The sequence below is a fragment of the Corvus brachyrhynchos genome, unplaced genomic scaffold (genome assembly GCF_000691975.1).
Source record: "Corvus brachyrhynchos isolate BGI_N302 unplaced genomic scaffold, ASM69197v1 scaffold133, whole genome shotgun sequence".
In the NCBI taxonomy this organism is placed as follows: Eukaryota; Metazoa; Chordata; class Aves; order Passeriformes; family Corvidae; genus Corvus; species Corvus brachyrhynchos.
The window spans coordinates 62418-79808 of NW_008237249.1; the positions used below are offsets into that span (position 1 = coordinate 62418).

Here is a 17391-nt window from a genome sequence, read left to right on the forward strand (position 1 = left end):
TGCCCTTTCCTGCTACTAGCGGTGACTCATTTATGTTTCATTAAACCTCATGCCTGTCCCAGGCTCTTTGCCTGTACTTCTGTGTTTTTCGTATACTATAGCCTCTTTCTTTTCCCCCTACTCTCCCTTCTCTTTTTTAAATCACACACTATTTCTAAGGCTTGGGATTTACACCCACACCCACACACTCTCCAAACAAGTGCTATTCTGTTTTCTTGCTTTTTGTGCTTTCATTTATTCTATCCTTGTGTCCAGCCCTTTTGCCTTTTGGGTCTCCATACCTCTCTTTCCCACATAAACACACCCTTCACACACTCCACATATGGTGCCTTGACTTCATATGTAGCATTTTTTCTGCACTTGTCAGTGAAGGCACCAGTAAAGGCATGAGCAGTCTGAGACATGTTCTTGGTGGCCTCTCACACAGCGGCCGGGCCTGGATCCAGCCTCCCACCAGACCAGAGCCATCAATTACACATTAGCGGGTGGTCAAAGGCCTGATCCTTACCTATTGTACTTGGCAGAGCCACACAATCGCCACCAAACCGGCCAGGTAAATAGAAGCATCACCCTCCTGCACAGGGACAGAAACTGCCTCTCCCTGCCATCAAAGCAATCCTCAGGGCTCCCGGGGCAGAAACAATTGCAGAAACAATTTTCCACCAAGAAAAACGCACAGGTCTCACCCACAGGTGCGCTGGCCAGCTAAATTTCTAGAGAGTACAAATCGTTCCTTGCCATCTTTACTGATGACTATTTTTTTTTTTTTTGACAATTCAGCTTACTTTACTTCTACAACCTGGTTTTTTAAAATAGGAAAAACACCGACTGCTTCGCCTGTAAGAGGAACACCTCTGCCGTGTGCATTCCAACCACTTGGTCTTGTTTACTAAAGCAGCTGGCGCTGCTAAATGTCGTACAAAGTGCGAGAGCTCTATCCCCGTGAAAGCTGAACTCCCACAGGCTTCCACTGGAAGTTCTGCACATGAATACTGAGCATGAGCCATCCTTCACCTCAATAAAGAGGGGTCATCACCACGTTTGCTCACAGGAGCCTCGGAAAACTCAGTATGTTTCTGTATGTGACTGATTCTCTACGGGAATAGGAAGCAGAAGCAGCGCCTCCCCAGAAGCTAAAGGAACTGGATGCTGCTGGGAGAGAAAATTCCTCCCCAGAGCCCCAGTCCTTGGCTGGGGCCAGGCTTGTTGTCTGTAGGTGGGAAGTGGAAGGCTCAGGGCTTCTGCCCTCAACCCTTTGAAAGGTAGTGCCGCTTCCACAGATGAACCACGCAGATTTTTACAGCTGTGCAAGATGGCAAGGAGGTTTCTTTCACGTTTGCAATTTGTCACAGGCTCCAGAAGCAGTGCCTGGAAATTGCTTTGAAATTTGCTCGATCACGTTCCACAATTTCCATGGAAACCTGAAATCATTTTGAAGCAGCACAGAGGAAGGGATCACATAACTCATGTGGCTGTGCTCAAAGCTCCACACAGGCACAACAAAACAAAGAAAAAACCACGAGAAACAAAAATCCACCAAACCACACACAAAGAACCCCCCAAAACAACACACAACCTTTTTTTCTCCCTTATGAATTCTTGGCACAGACATAAGAAACACTGAGTTCTGCCCTCAAATGAAAAAGTGGCAGAATCTAACAAGCTGGTGAGGCTAACAGCAGCAAGATTGATAAGGGCTGGACTGTTTTGTTAATGGTCAACAGTAATACCCATATGTGTCCTAATAAATACAAAGCTTATAAAGATTTTATATTATTATTAAAGCCTGGAAGGACAGCACTTCTTGTGATTGAAGTCTTAGAACAATATTCAGTGTCACGGCACCTACAAGCATGTTTGGGGTGAGACCATCCAACTAGCGGCCCTTTCTTCAGCAACTGCTGCTTGTGGCCACTTTCAATAAGTGTTTCTGGATATGATCCCAATTACCAACCAACTCTCAGCCGGCAGCGGTTTTTCACTGTTTGACTTCTAAGGGCCACAGAAAAGTATACAAGTGTTTCCCAGGCAAATCAGCATCTAAGTTGTGAATTGAGGTCTGATTCTTTACCTTAACATCTCCGCATATTTCTAAGACCCAAATCAGCTACAAAAATTCTGTTTACTTCAGATGTATGTTTTCAAATACCCTCCCAGGATGCTTACCACTCCAAAACCAAAACAGATACTCTGGAGATAATTTTTTTTTTTAACTGAATACAATTTGAGCTGAACACTGTGTATTGTTCCTGAAATGATGCTTATAATTAGCCTGTAGCCTCAAAATGGGAACTGGAAGTGCTTTGATAAATGAATCGTAAAGGCCAGCCAGCTAGTTTCGTTGTGACTCGTGGAAACACATCTGTATCCTGTGCTGACATGCTATTTTTGTTTTGCTGCCAAACACACAAGTCTGCATCTAGACAGGACAACATATTAGTCATGGCCAGTGTCCTTACACAGCCTCCTTACAACCCGCACTTCCTCAAACTGCAGGCACACTCTCACCTTTTCCAGGCTCTCAGTTTCCCTGCTACCTACCAACTATTGTTGCCCCACTGAGATGATGCCCCACTGTCAGATTCCAGTCCCTGGATTTATACACAAGCCCTACTTACCATGGCCAAACCATTCATCAGGAAAATCAGGGGTCAGTAGGAGACTGAGTGAGCCTGAGAACCACCACAAAAAGGCACAGTCCTGCACAAGTCACACTGCCTGGGAGCTGAAAGCAGAAAGTTGCTCCGGAATACCACAGCATGTACATGCATGACACCTGGCTAACACTGCATTTGCTTTGTTCTGCATTTTCCTAATACCTTGTAAAGTTTGTTGACTGGCACGACCAACACGGATCTACTTGAAGATAGCTCATGTCAGGATGGCCAAGCATCCATTTCTTGGTGGGTGTCTACACTGCCACGGTGCAGACATGGGAATCTCCTCCACAGGAGCAACACTTGAAAGTAAGACCTCATACAACCCACATTCCTTGATGATCAGCACAACCCTGAAGACAGAGGTAGGACCAAGGTGGTTGACGTACAGGCAGTGGTGGCAGACTTAGGACCTAGGGATGAAAGGTAAGCCTCTCCTCATTTGACCTACATAAAGCACACCAAAGAATCACACAACTACCTGTGCTAGGTGTGTTCTGCTTTAAACATCTGTGGGTTACTTAAAACTCATGCCATAGCTGTGTGGTAAACACTTGTCTTCTCCTAAAGTAGCAGTAAAGAAAAGAAGCAGGGAGTAAGTCACAAAGTAAATCCAAGGGGTGGCCAGAAAAAGAACCTGGTCCTCTGCCCCTGCTCAGTGCTTTTACCACTGCTTCCTACTTGCCCTATCCCGCCACTCTTGTGGTGAAAGGAGGTGCGCTGAGGGACATGTTTGTCAGCGTAAACTCAACTTGAAAAGATGCTACAATGAAGGACAGGACACCAGAACAAATGTACAAGCACCTAAAAAGTAACACAGTGCAAAAACCAGCTGGCATGGGTTTTTCAAGCAGAAATAGTGACATACCATTCTAATTCCTTTAGGAGGATAATTGGATTAGTAAAGAAGAGGGGATCTGGGGTGGGCTGCCGCTTAACCTTTTTAAGACCCACAGGCTTAATTCTGTGCACCTTCCATATAAACAAACAAGGGAAATACTGTCTTATAACCATAAGCAGGGTGCATGAACAGGTACATAAAATACAGCACTGAGAACCCAATTATCCATGCTTGACTGTCAAACAAGATGGACTTTGGAAAAGAGGTACCATGTGGGTCAGTCCTGGGCTTCAGTTAATTAGTATTTCCAGCTCTGTCTGCCTGCAACTCCTCTGTACAGACCCAAGGCCCTGCAACAAGGCATGGACTGCCAGTAAGGTGCCAACACATTCTCTCCAAGCTTCTTTTAACATCCAGCATTCGAATATCCCTTGCATATCAGAAATACCAGAACAAGTAACAGACACTATTGTTCAGGTACGTTCCCACATGATCGGTCAGTACCTTACTGACAAATGGTTTAAACCAGTCATTTCTTGGTTCAGGGCCAGATTCGGGCAGTGAGACTGAAGTTGTTCAGATGTTAGATCCCACTTGGCGAAGTGACAACATTCGACTTGACTCCTTTCTGTTCAAAGCCAGGAAAAGATAAAAAGACAAACAAAAACTCCCAAACATTTGCTGATTAAGCAGCTGTGGACTATCAGGGTCTCCTCTGCTCTGACCAGTTCAGGTCCTTATTCTGTGGATACAAATTGAGGTGCGGATGTCTTTTAAAAAAATAAATTGCATTCATCCATAAAACAATAAAGAGCCACGTGCCTTACTCTTGATTCTGTCCCAACGCCTGGAGTCCCACTGCTTCAGGGAGGGTTAACAGCCTACAGTGCTAAGAATAGGAGGCATCTGTCAGAACTAATTAGAAACCCTGAAGCATATTTTGCCAGTGATTTTGCAGAAGTTTAACAATTTGATGGGACCCCTGTCTGGGAAACTTAAAAGATCTGCTGCAGAAGTCTTTTACTTGCAAGGGTCCACGGTGCCGTTCCGGAAGAAAAGCTACACGATCACAAAGGTCATTACAGAGACATGGGAAGAAGTTCCAAACACCGAGGGCTTCACTAAACTTGGGGGTGCTGCTCCAGCACCTACTGAAGTTCAGGAGACAAAAGAGGGTTAAAGTGAAGCCTGAGTGACTCAGAACGGAGGAGTATTATCCCAGAAGCACACATCCAGCACCAGGCTGACACATTAGAGGAAAAAACTGCACCACCTAAGTGTGAACTGACAAGACAGGATAAACGACTACTCACAGAGTTAAAATTTGGGCTGCAATTCCATACGGAAACAGTCAGGCAAAACTGTGGACAACAGGCAGGGCTCTACTTCATAAAAAGGTCTCTATAGGAATGACTAAATTTTGCTGTCACATAGTTATCTGCTTAGATCAGCAACATCTGATGCTCCTGATCCACTGCAGTTGTTTGCTGGCGCAAGCCAAAGGCAGTAGGTGACTCAAAAGCAAGTTCTTCCTTTGTTTAAACCAGCCCACTTTATAAATTAATCGTGTTTAGCCACACGATAAAAATCAGACTTTCTGTCCCTGAAGAAAACCAGGGCAGTTTTAGTTGTTGTATTTCATAGCTTATGCTACTCCAAAGCCTGAAACATTTAATAGGAGACAACATCTTTTCCAGTCTTGGGAGACCCACAGTCCGATCAAACCACACCCTTATGAAATGAAAAGTACACAACAAACCAAGCTTTCACAAAATTACAACCAAACTGCATCTGTATTGCTTTGTCAAATATCCAGCACTCTGCAGAAACTCAGGCAAAAATGCGCCTGCATCCCCCGCTTAATTTGGTGCTTTTTCTTCCATGTAACACCCACCTAACAGTCTTTGTTATTATAGTGAGAGTATTACATGTCTCTGAGTCTCAATATCGAGGACACTCTTCACATTTCTGTATTTGCTTTAGCAGTCCTTGTGACTTTTGCTTGACTTTGTGAAAATGAAGTTGAGGTTATGTGAGAATACTTCCTCTTGGTTGAGGACAGGCAGAATGTCAATATAAAATTACCCTCTAGTCCCAGAGAAAGAAGTATCTGCCAATTTTGCACTGAGCCAACTGTTGGGACACTGGGATATGGAGAAAAACAAGCAAATTAGGACTGAAGTGAGCTCACAAGAAAAGTATTCTGCCCTGAGGCGTGTTTACCTCTTAAATGTGGCTTACAGGCTCTTTTACAAATAACTGCTCAGACTCTGCAAGAGAGGCAGCGAGATTTATGCAGCAACAGCAATTTTACTTTTGTGGATACACAAGTCTCTCTCTGCTGTTAAAACATATATTCTAACATATAGCTCATCCACAACCACTCACAAACACATATAAAGGAGTAGTACAGAAAACTGGGGATCAGCAGCCCCTTCTCTCTCTCTCTCTCTCTCGCACACGTTTGTTTTCTAAAGCTCTTACGTATCCTTTTATTTAGTTTCAAGTGCCGGGATAGTACAGCTTTGCTAGAAGTGACTTAAAAATGTCTGGAAGAATCCGATTTATTTCAAAACTAAGTTGTCATAAAATGTCTCTCTGCTCTTAAATGTCACTGGTTCTGAATAAATTCTAGTTCTACAGCTACAATCCATACGGTTAGATTTGGCAGTTTTAGACCAAACACTGAGAACTATGTCAGCCCAATTCAGGGAAAAATATATGTGTGCCAGCAAATAAAGGATTCTCTGTTGTTAACAGTACAGCAGCTAAAAAAGTAATAATCACGGGTAAAAAGTCCACATTGCACTTATTTTAAGGATAACTTCTTATGAACAACTTCGTAGTGTAATCATTTGAAGCTGATAGGGTAATTTGGGGTGGGGACGGGGTGGGGACGGGGGGAGGGGGATGTTGTTTTAAGACTCAAATACTCGGTGGCTCAAGCTCTACTAGCAAAGTTAGCCGCACCTTTCTGAACCGGACAAAGACTATCACTATAAAGACAGATCACACATTTTCACCCTCCCCCCAAAACACAGGATGGTGTTTCTTACCTATTTGGTCTTCAGGAATCAGTGATTCGATTGGGGGATCAAGTTCGGAGCTTTGGGACAAGTAGTTCTTGACTTGGGTCATGAACTGACGAATTGTTTGCAGCATATCAGTGCTCGAAACATGGCACTCCTTGTTTTCTTGGAGAAAGCTGACATAGTCCTGTACTAAGCATCCAAAATAGGTGCGTTTGTCCCGGGACATCTCTGCAATTTTCTTAATCATCCTCTTCTCGGGGGTCATGAAGGAACTGAAAACTCCGCTGACTTTCCGTAGCTGAGATTTCACAATCTTGGGGAGAACAAACGAACTGCTTCTTTTCTTCTTGGGCTTCAAAGGGGGTGCCATGCTCTCTTGGTCACTTTCCCCCTCAAAGTCCTCCAGGCTGCTGTTGGTGTCCCCCTCATAGCCAAAGAGCGGCATGCTCCGATCAAAGTCCAGCGAGTCCGACGAGGAGGTGGAAATGCTCATGTCGCTCAGTCTCTGCCGGCCTCCATTCCACGGGACGTGTGACTCAGAGATGGCAGCCGGCGTCTTTTTGGAAGCTGCTGGAGCTGGCTCGGGCAGGGTTTCACCTGGAACAGCAGCTGCCTCGGGCACGCGTGCGGAGCCAGGCCGGATCGCCGCCGTGCTCCGGGAGGCACCGTCCGCCTCGGAGCACACAGCCTGCTTCTTCAGCCGAGGAGGCGGAATCGGGGTGGGCTTGTTCTGCAGCAAATCCAAGCCTCTCTCCTTATGGTTGACTGTTTCTGGCATGCTCGCCTGCTTTATAGTCCTGGAAAGCTGTGGGCTCGTGAGGGTGCTATTAATAGCAGGAGGTGGCGGCCGGGGCGGGGGGGAGCGAGGCCTCGCTGTGCCATTCACGTCTTGAGTTCTCGGGCTCTGCCTTTTCAGACTTCCACTGACATCCTGGCTGTGCACTTTTAAGAAGAGGGGATTAATGAAACACAGCGCTCCGTTGGTCTGGCTGCACTCCAGCTCTGAAGGCGTTCTGGTTCGTATAGAATGCACTCCATTTATAAGGCAGAGCTGGCGTGAGTCTTTGCAAGCACTGTCCAAAGGCACAGGCCTACAGGGAGGTGAAGGATCCGGGGGGTTGCTGTTAGCCAGGGAGCTCCAAAAGTCTGAAAATCATCATTGCATTAACGTAAGAATGCAAAACAGCAGGCAGATGGCTTTCAGAACATTCTGCTCAACAACATCAGTTTAAAGTATCAAGAAATTTAGGCAAAATTTTATTAATTCAAAGGGGCAAAAAAAATCCAAGCGAACCTCTTAAAGCACCCCCTGACATAACTGCATGCTACATTCCTGGGGCTGCTCTTACCCATTTATAAATACCACGACCAATGCATAGCTTCCAATCAGCCCACTAAGCTTAAAATTTAACCGAAAATCAAAGAAAGGAACAGAGACTGTAACATAATACTTTTTACTGGCTTTTGTCCGAAATGAACACAAACTGCTCACTAGCATCTCACTCAGGAGCAATAAGGCAAGATTCTCAGCTGGTATTAATAAGCTCACTTCATTAAAGACAATAGTTGAGAGTATTTACACCAGCTAAAGGCCACTTACGGAAACTCTACAAGTATCTTGGTTCGGTTTCTTTTCCTAGTGAACGCATGAAACTATACATGAAAAGACAGATCACAGTTTGCTGTGGTGCATGCACACATCACCTTCAGCTGTGCAGACCAAGTATTCAAGTGTCTGATAAGGGCACTGGCCTGCTCCCCTGCCTTTGCCATGGGGACGTTTTGCCTGAGGATACAGACATGCAGCAACACATAAAGAGACTGAGTGTGCAGTCCCACACCAGCAGCATGGAAAACCTATGCTACCCCAGCAAGTTGCAGCTGCAGCCTCTGCACTTATCCCAGCAAAGTGGCAGCATGTTTGTGCAACCGAGTCACTGCTAAAGAGCATCGGTTCCTGAAGGTATGAAGACTGAAACCAGATGTGTCCTTGAAGGCAGCAATCATGCTGAAATAAGGGCAGAATACCAGAGGAGGGAGATTTAGTTAAAATTTGCCAATCACGACATGGTCCCTTTTCCCGCAGAGTGTCAAGATGCCTCACTGGAGGCAACTGAGCAATGACACCTCGGCCCAACTGCATGAATGTGAAGCATCCACAACAGGTCCATGCCCAGCCACCGTGTCCTGCCTGTGGGGCAGAGGACAGGAAATAGCCCATGGTGACAGGCCATGTATATAGACAGGCACAGGCATGTTTCTCTACATAGTCATGCCATGTTGCTGGTGTTCCCAGCTTCATGACTTCACATCCTGCCTGCAGATCTCTCAGTGCCTGTGCTTGGCACGTGGCTGCTGCAAACACACGTGATATAAGCACTGCTGCAGGTGAAACACAAGGGAGACTGAGAGGGAATCTTATCTTCAGCACATGAAACTGTACAGGTTGGCAACAGCCTTGAAATCTTTACCTTAAGGTCCTCCTGATGCGGGGTTTGATGGGCTACGTGCTGTTGACCTGTGTTGTGCAGCTCTCCCTCTGAGCCTACTGCACAAGAGAGCTCTGAAAGGGAATAAAACCCTGTGCTCACGCACCACGGGATTTTGTGCCTATGTGTTCCTCAAAAAATCCTCACACTTTAAAGGAAGGGCTGTTGGGAGTTTTTAGGCCTCTCTTGAGTCCACAGCATCGAACAGCTGACTTTCTGGTGCGCTCTTTCTGCACGTGGACACCTAAAACTCCATCAAAATCTCAACTTTGTTGCCTGGTTGTAGCTTATAGAAACTGTGATCTTAATCTGGTGTGTATGAGATAATTGATCCCAAATACAGCAATCACACAGACACTGATCCATCAATCTCCTCCTCAGCTTTCAAATGCAGTAGCTGAAGAAAAAACACGCACAATGCAGAGACTGTTTAAGAGCAAGACTAATTCTGCAGCAAGCAGGCCACAGTGCTCTGGGGTACTGGTGACAAAGTGCGGTTAGCCTGGAGGGCTTGATCAACATTACCATTATCATCCCCTCTGGAGAGACTCACCTCGTGTTACTTTAAGGCTCCCCTGGGCCACTGGGAGATGGTCTTCATTACACCGTATCCCAATCAGACTTGTTACTTTCTTTTTGCCATCTCAACACTGACCTCAATAGTACCATATTTGCCTCTACTCCCATGATAATCCATACTTTCACCTGATTACCTAAACTTGCAGACAAGCAGTGCAGAAAGTAATTTATCTCCTCTCTAAAACAAACCCTTTAATTGCATTGCTAGTGCAGCATACCAAAATGCAAAGCACTGCAATACATCCCCGTGTATGACTTGACTGCAAAGTCCCACCAAACAGTTCAAGAGATCCTCATGCTAACACTGATTTAGAGAGGATCCTTTTCAAAATCAAAGATGATTTAAAAAATCTACTGCAACAAAGACTGCTGACAGTCAACCTTCCCTTCCTGGAAAAGGGAAATGAGGCCACTCAGCACTTTGCTCAGTGTGGAGTTGCTCAATGATTCATCTGGGTGGTGCCCAAGTTTCAAATCCCACCAGGCTTTGCATCCATCTCCTCCGAGCTCAAGGTATGCTTTACAATGAGCCTGTGTTTAGCTGCAGCAGCCGAGCGATGCAAGAACATGTCCTTGCCTTGTCTTTTGGACATGTCCTTGCACTGTCTTTCGGTATCTTAAGAATTTCGCCTAGCCCATGCCCATGGATACATTCTGCAGATCCTATTTACACACTCCTCATTTTCTAAATATGCCACTTCATTGAGGCACTGATCTCAAAATTCACCATTTTAAGTCTGCATGTCAATCTGAACAGAAGTTTTATTAACAGGGAACCTCAGCTCCTACACTCTCCTCACAATAAATTATAAAGCCAGTGCCTGCTATATGAGCACACAGACAATGTTAGGTCTTGGAGCAGAAGCAACATCAACCTCTGTGCGGGGACTGTGAGATTTGCTTTGCTAAAGGGCTGCCCAGAGAGGGGAGAGAAGAAGGAAGAAGGAAACAGCACTAACAAAAATATCACAGAAGGCAGCGAAAGAAGGAAGAGCACCACTCCTTGGCCAGAACAAGGTCTGGCAAGTAAGAGAAACTGCTTTTCTAAATGAAATTTGTATCGTCACAAACCAGTATGAACTATTTACTGATACAGCCTATTTTTTCAAGGTTACAGGAGTGCTACAGGGAAGGACATCTATAGAGAACTACTTACTCAGTCCAAGCTGAGCAATCTCTTCAAGTTCAGCTTCTGTCTTTGCTGCAGCAATTGCATGAGGCAACTTCAGTGTGAATGGAAGGACATCCCTGTTTTCAAAGAAAAAACCATTATGGTTTTCAGCAACATCCATAGCTTTAAAAGCTTTTTTTTTTTTTTAAACTCTGGCAGTGGCTGATCTCTGATTATTTTCTTCTTGAGCTGTGGCAGGTAGCAAGATCCTGAAACATACAGCGCAGTTAAGCATTACCAGCCCCAGGGCTCCTTTACATTGCAGAGTGCTGTGAAGGGCGAACGACAGACAAGTGCCCGGGACTTTCCACTAGGATCATTTCCACAGAGGCATCCAGTATTTTCTGCCTTTCCAAAAGAAGCTTTTACACCTGTTCTTCTACAAGCAGATCAGTGAGATGCAAACTTGTTATCTGCCTGTAATACTTCAACAAAGCTTCTTACTTTCTGAATACACTGTTGACTGCTATTCCAGTTTTCAGAATAAAAATTTCAAAGAGTAGTTGCACAGCTACTCTAAAAATTTCTAAGCTAAGGGTGTGTTGGTACTACTCTATTCTAGGCTGAAGACACTTCATTTAAGAACGTTTTTGCAATTTATTCTCTTGTGTGGTTTCACTTCATTGCGTACTAGACATTCACTGGATGTTGCCAAAGGGAGATAGATCCATGAGGAACAGCATACACCAAATCCAGCGTAAAAAACTTTTAGACAGAGATTTTAAGGGACAAAACCAAGCAACTGTATGTGCATTGTACAATCACTGCCATCAACCAATAGTATACCTCTCGCCTGCCCTGTTGGTACCAATACCCTCAAGCAACAGTGCATGCTAAACTGCAACACCTGTAGTAGAAGCACCCATGGAATTCAGACTAAATGAGAATCCTACACAACTGGTGTCAGCACGAATTTTGGTTTTAAGGCTGTGAACAAGCCAACCATCTGCTGTAGCACAGACAGTGGGTCTTTATCACATAAATATTCTCTATGTTGTATGTTAGCTTCTGGAAAAAAGAGGATCTCAGAACTCCACTCACACTCAAATCAGGCATATGCACAAGACAGATACACAAGCTAAAAAGCATTTGAAAGGCACTTTCAACTTGGTACCCACAGACAATACAGAGTCCAGATCATCATCATGGTCTCAATTCAAAGATAATTAAACCCTGACTCCTCATAAAAACTGGTTGGGTACCTCCTGCAAGAAATTCCCTCTCATTTTAGAAAATCCTCCTGGATTTCCTGTGATGTACCAAATGGCAATGTCTCTTTTTCACAACAGCTACCTATCTGCCTCCTTCAGTCTACACAAAGCAACTTTAAGCCCTCAGTGAAAGAAAATGGACAGACTAATGCCAAGAAATCTCTGTGTGCTGCATGATCCTGTAGGCACTTAGAGAGAATTCACCAGAGCCTGGCAAGTGGGCAGAACTGGAAGGGTGACAAGATAAGGATTATCTCCTCATTAAACTAGTTTTAAATGCATTTTCAGCTCATTTCTCATCAGCGTGCTGGCCAATTACCTACGTGGTATCAATGCTGCTTTCAGCACATGCATGTACAGCTCAGCTGAACAGAGGCTGTAGCAAAGGGGTCTAAGATGCTTCTCCACCACAAACAAAACCAGCAAGCACAGCAACCCAAGAGCATCCCACACCAGAAATCAGCACGGTCAGCATGAACTGGCAGCCTTACTTAATGGGCAGTAAAAGGACTGAGACCATCACAGCTGCCTCTCCCTGCTTCCTTCAGAAAGTGTGCACATGTGCAGTTTGGTTGTGTTGTGACCTGTCTGTGCATACATACAAGGCTCAAGCATCAGTCTGGAAATTTTTACCAGTAAACTGAAGTCAAATTGAAAACAAAAGATTAAAAACACCAACTACTTTTTTTCTGCATACTACCTGGAAAACAATTTTGGCAATCATAAACTGCAAACCTGACAAGGCCATTTTTGTTGTTCACCATTTAAATTGACATCTCTCAGCTGTCATATTCCACATATCCGACATTTTTCCATTTTGCTCCAAAAATTCTTTTTACCAGCTATTCCAAGAAATGGACTCTGCAAGCTAGTTTATGGTCATTTTTAAATGAGCCACAGAGCACTTAAGAAAGCATTACAAGATACCAGCTAAAGTAAAGTTTAACTTGGCACCACCTCACAGCTGGATGGGTAAAATCACAGCAGCCTCCCAATAATCAGTATGAAGTAAGACAGAGACACTTGCTTCCAAGACTCACCTCTGATTTCTTCCATTACGTTCTAAGACTACCCAGGAATATTTGCAGATTGGCAACATAAATATCATGCTGAACCAAGTCCTCAAAACTCTTTTTCTCGAGACAGTCCAGCAGATGTGACTTGGAACATAACACCATCTTACCTGCTAATACAGTAGAAAGCAATGAGTCTGAACAAATCAGCAAAACTTATTCCAGACCCCTCCAAGGAAAATGCTGCGAAGAAAGTTACAAGAAAGAATCACACATTAATCCACTATTTCTTTAAAAAGTTTTATAAAACACAGATTTTTGCATGAAGTTAGTAAGTTATCACCATCAAACTAGCTACTATTTGGTTAAGAGAAAACAACTCTGTAGAGGAGTTCATATCTCTGCTGAAGGCACTCTCAAGAATATACTGATAATCTTGGTGGCTGGTTTGCTTTTGTATTCCAAGCATACAGTCTAATTCCTGTAAAACAGATTGTGTAATGAGGACTGCACAATGTTTTGCTAATAGGCAACAAATCAGTAACTGAGGCTTTGTTTGCCCAGTGTACTAATATACCTAATTTTAAATCTCTTATTTCCTCCTCTTGAATTGCATTCTACTCACTTGTCTTCGCCCCAGGTGTGTAGAACCTAAAGGGAGACAAATTTTCTTTCACTCTCAAGAAAACCTTTTTAACCTGAAGACCCTTAAAAAACTCAGACAATTCTGTTGCATGCCACTGCCTTGCACAGGGGAAGAGGAAGACACGAGCAGTGCCTTTCATTTTTCCCCACTTCATGCCATTGTTTCTTACTGATATAAATACTTGTTCTCAGCAATAATGAGGATTACTTCAGGGTCTCTCTGATGCCAGTAGCAAATCTCACCCAATGGCTACAAAGATCAAGCAGAAGCAGCTCCTAGAGTGAAATGATCCTGATCTTTTTGCCTCTGGTCTAAAACCTCAGCTGTGACAAATGGCTAAAACCATCAGTAAATACTTCCCCCTTGTGGAAAAATTTTGTTCATAAAAGACAATATACAATTATTTTCTAGATGGAAAATGATTAGCAAAACAAGCCTATATAAACACAGGCCACACTTAGATCAACTATTACTGACAACTTTCTCTTCTCTTTGCTTTGCCTTGCCTGTAACTGGAACAAAAACCAGACACAAAGAATTAACTTCTTGTTCCTGGGGGCAGAGGAGGGAGAGATAAAAAAGGGAAAATTCAACCAAAATTATGTCAGTTTACAAATTGAAATAGAAGATAACTATAGACTCTCTGTTTCAGGGAAGTTTAACTGAAATTGTTGCTAATTTTTTCCAGTTTTCTCTTTCTTGTTAAAACAAAATATTTGTTCCACTTGCAGTTTCAGCACCACATGCACTCACCAGCTGCAGCTTCCTTTTTTCATTCCTAAATCTCAAATTTATTTATCACACCCTCCCTTCTAAAGATATGAGGGCATTACTGGTTCAAAACAATTTGGAGTGCTAACATTTGCTCGTTTCTACCAAAAAAAGAAAGAACAAATATAGTTTTAACTTTAAAAAAAAATCATTGACCTTGCAACAGAAAAAGTTCTAAAGGGTTAAAATCAATTTAGCTATTACACTAAAAAAAAATCCCCACCAAACCAACAAAAACCAACAAAAAACCAACAACCCATCCCACACCTAAACTGTGGACAGAGAGAGCTCATGACAAAGTTGTATCCAAGAACAGTCCCCTGAGTACAAGGAAATGCAAGGACACTTCATTGAAAACAGACAGGATTACAGCCTGTGTTTCTACAGAAGACACATATGTTTCTAAGAGGATAAAAATAAATGAATTCTGGATTCAGCAAGGTACATTCCAGCTGCAGCAGCCTGAAGCATTTCTGTATATCTGCTCTGCTCCAGGCAGAACATGCCTGACCCACTCCCAGAGCCTACCTCAGAGAGCAAGCAGGACAGGCACCCCATGGCGTTACTTGCACAGTTTTGGGTATCCTCTGCTGTGGGATTCAGCAGTGAAGCATGTAGCTCACAACTTACTGTATGTGCTTTCTTTTATGGCAAATTCTTTCAGGCAGGACCCACAGTCACTGGACAGACGCAGAGAGATGACTTTCTTCTGCAGCCTTGCAGATTTCCTAACCAGAAATATCTGTTGTGGAGAAGGCAGAAGGACATGGTTTAGGTTCATCACAGATGCTACAGTAAATACAGATAAATCACAAAAGGAACCAGAACAACCTCATGATGTCTGATCTAAACCACACCAGAACTTTACTTGGTCATTACTGTATTGGGTCCAACACCTTGGTGTAAAATGGCAGCAGCACAACATTTGGGAAAGGCAAAAATGTCCTCAAAGAAATTGAGATTCTTCTTACCCCAGGAGGCTGGGCCTGCAAAATTTCCATGGCTTCAGCATCATTCAGACCAAGCTGCAGCCACACGGGGTGAGTATGAAGGAGCTTGTCCAATATGCTTAGCTTGTTGGATAGGCTGTCATATCCAGAGTCCCGGGGGCAGCTTTTTACATCATTTTTCTCAGGAGAGACATTATCCATGTCCTTTATTAGACTGTGGGGAAAAAAAAAAAATTAGACATGCTAACCTCCTATGAACAATCACTCAGGTCAGCAAACAGAATTATCACAAAGCTCATGGCACTGCTGGCACTCTGGGCTGGTACTTCTCCTGCTGAGAATTCATATATTTATGAAATATAATTCCCTTTTAAAAATTCTCTTTAAAGGTTCTCAATTCAAAGCCAGCTTGAAGATAAGCCTTAGCATTCTCCTTTGAGGTTGGAGAAATTCAGCCATCACTTCAGATACAATTGTATGTGCAGATGTGATTGACTGAACATTTCACTTGCTTCCCTTGCTATGCTAACATACGGAAAAGCTTCTCTTCAAGGATATTTATGCAATTCGGATACTTTTATTCCCAGATTGACTGCAAATGCTGCAACCCACAGAAATCTTCCTCTCTCCTGCCTGCCAGAAAAATCCCTTCAATACTCTGACAATGGAGCGACCCACTACCTGTTGGTGGTCATTGCACCAGACATAGGAACTTAAGTCTGTTTGGAGGGAGGGATTATTTTCACAACACAAGTCCACAAATCAGCACCACTTCATCTTATGCCCAGACTACTGTCTCTGCTCCAGCAGCTCTATTGCCTTCACAGCTGCATATCCATCTTTGCTCCCCTCTGCTAAGAGGTCAGAGTGGAAGCAGGTGAGAAGGAGATGGGAAACCCAAGAAAGAAACAAGAAAAACATGTTAAATCCCCAAATAACCCTCCCTAAGGCACAGCTTCCTTAAAAAAAATGTCGTAAGTGGCAGTCACTTTTTATGGTACTCCTGCTAAATTCTGTAAATATTTACTTTTTTTTCCATTTTGCCATGAAAGGTCCTTACCTTGCATTTTAATATTACACCTCCCAGGATCAGAAACAAGTAAAGAATTGTGTATTTATGCTCCAAATTCATTTGGCAGTGGATCGACTCCTATGTGAGAAATAAAGGCTAAGCTAAGTGTGAACGTGGCAAAGTAATGCAAGGTTAAAATTTATTTGGAGTGGGGCATCTAAAGTGACTGCTACGTTCAGTAATGAAGTACAGTTCTTGGAGGCTACAGACACTTGTTATGAAAAATCCAAATAAACAGAATACTTTGAGAACTCCTTTTGTTATGCAAAGCTTCACCATCATCCATATAATACAGAACACCCAGTACAAGTGCACGTGTGTTGCTGGCTCAAATTCCTCATTTTTGACCTAGAAGTACATCCTGTGATTCTCCCATGCTAGAAATCACTCTGGAGCAGTTACTCTGGTAACAGCTTCCTGATGACAATATTTAGGAACAGACGAAAAGCACCCTGCAAGCTCGACTGACTCCCTGAGATGTCAGGCAGAGGATGTGTTCCCCCTACAGACCTTTTCTGTCACAGAAGAGGCCCTGGGCGGCAGAGGGCAACACAGCTCCACCTCCCCACTGCACACGGTGCAGTTCTTCTGAATTCCATGCTCTGGACAGGCCCTAAGCACCACTAACAGCACTGACCATCCTCATTATCCCAGCTACTGTACCCACAGCAAGTGGGCACAGAGTTCACAAGCACAGGAGCACTGAATACTTAAAAAAGAAACAAAAAGCCTCTCCACCCCCCCAAAAAACCCTGCACCACAGAAAACAAGCCAAACCAAATTAAAACCTACCAACCAAACAACAGAAAAAACCCAACGACCAAACTGCTTTCTTCTAGCTTTGGTCAGTGACTTGCAGCATCTCTGGAGAGGACAAGCAGGGAAAGTAAATGGGGCAGAGAACTTTCACTGTATGATTGGGTAACAACAGGCAAAATCATTTGACTTTTCATTACCTG

The 17391-nt window shown here is 43.7% G+C and overlaps 1 protein-coding gene across 5 annotated transcripts in view; it reads right to left on the reverse strand.

The window, feature by feature from the left end:
* RIN2 (Ras and Rab interactor 2) overlaps nt 1-17391 on the reverse strand; it is a 63773-nt gene that overhangs the window by 9000 nt on the left and 37382 nt on the right. For 4 of the 5 annotated variants that reach the window (XM_017730428.1, XM_017730430.1, XM_008630750.2 and 1 more), the window contains 5 exons: nt 15382-15574; nt 15041-15152; nt 13164-13236; nt 10755-10846; nt 6555-7676 (listed from right to left, as the gene is read on the reverse strand). In XM_017730428.1, coding sequence (XP_017585917.1) covers nt 6555-7676; nt 10755-10846; nt 13164-13236; nt 15041-15152; nt 15382-15574 — 1592 coding nt within the window. Of the gene's footprint in view, nt 1-6554; nt 7677-10754; nt 10847-13163; nt 13237-15040; nt 15153-15381; nt 15575-16420; nt 16511-17391 lie in introns of all 5 variants that reach the window. The other variant, XM_017730432.1, reaches the window with a different exon arrangement.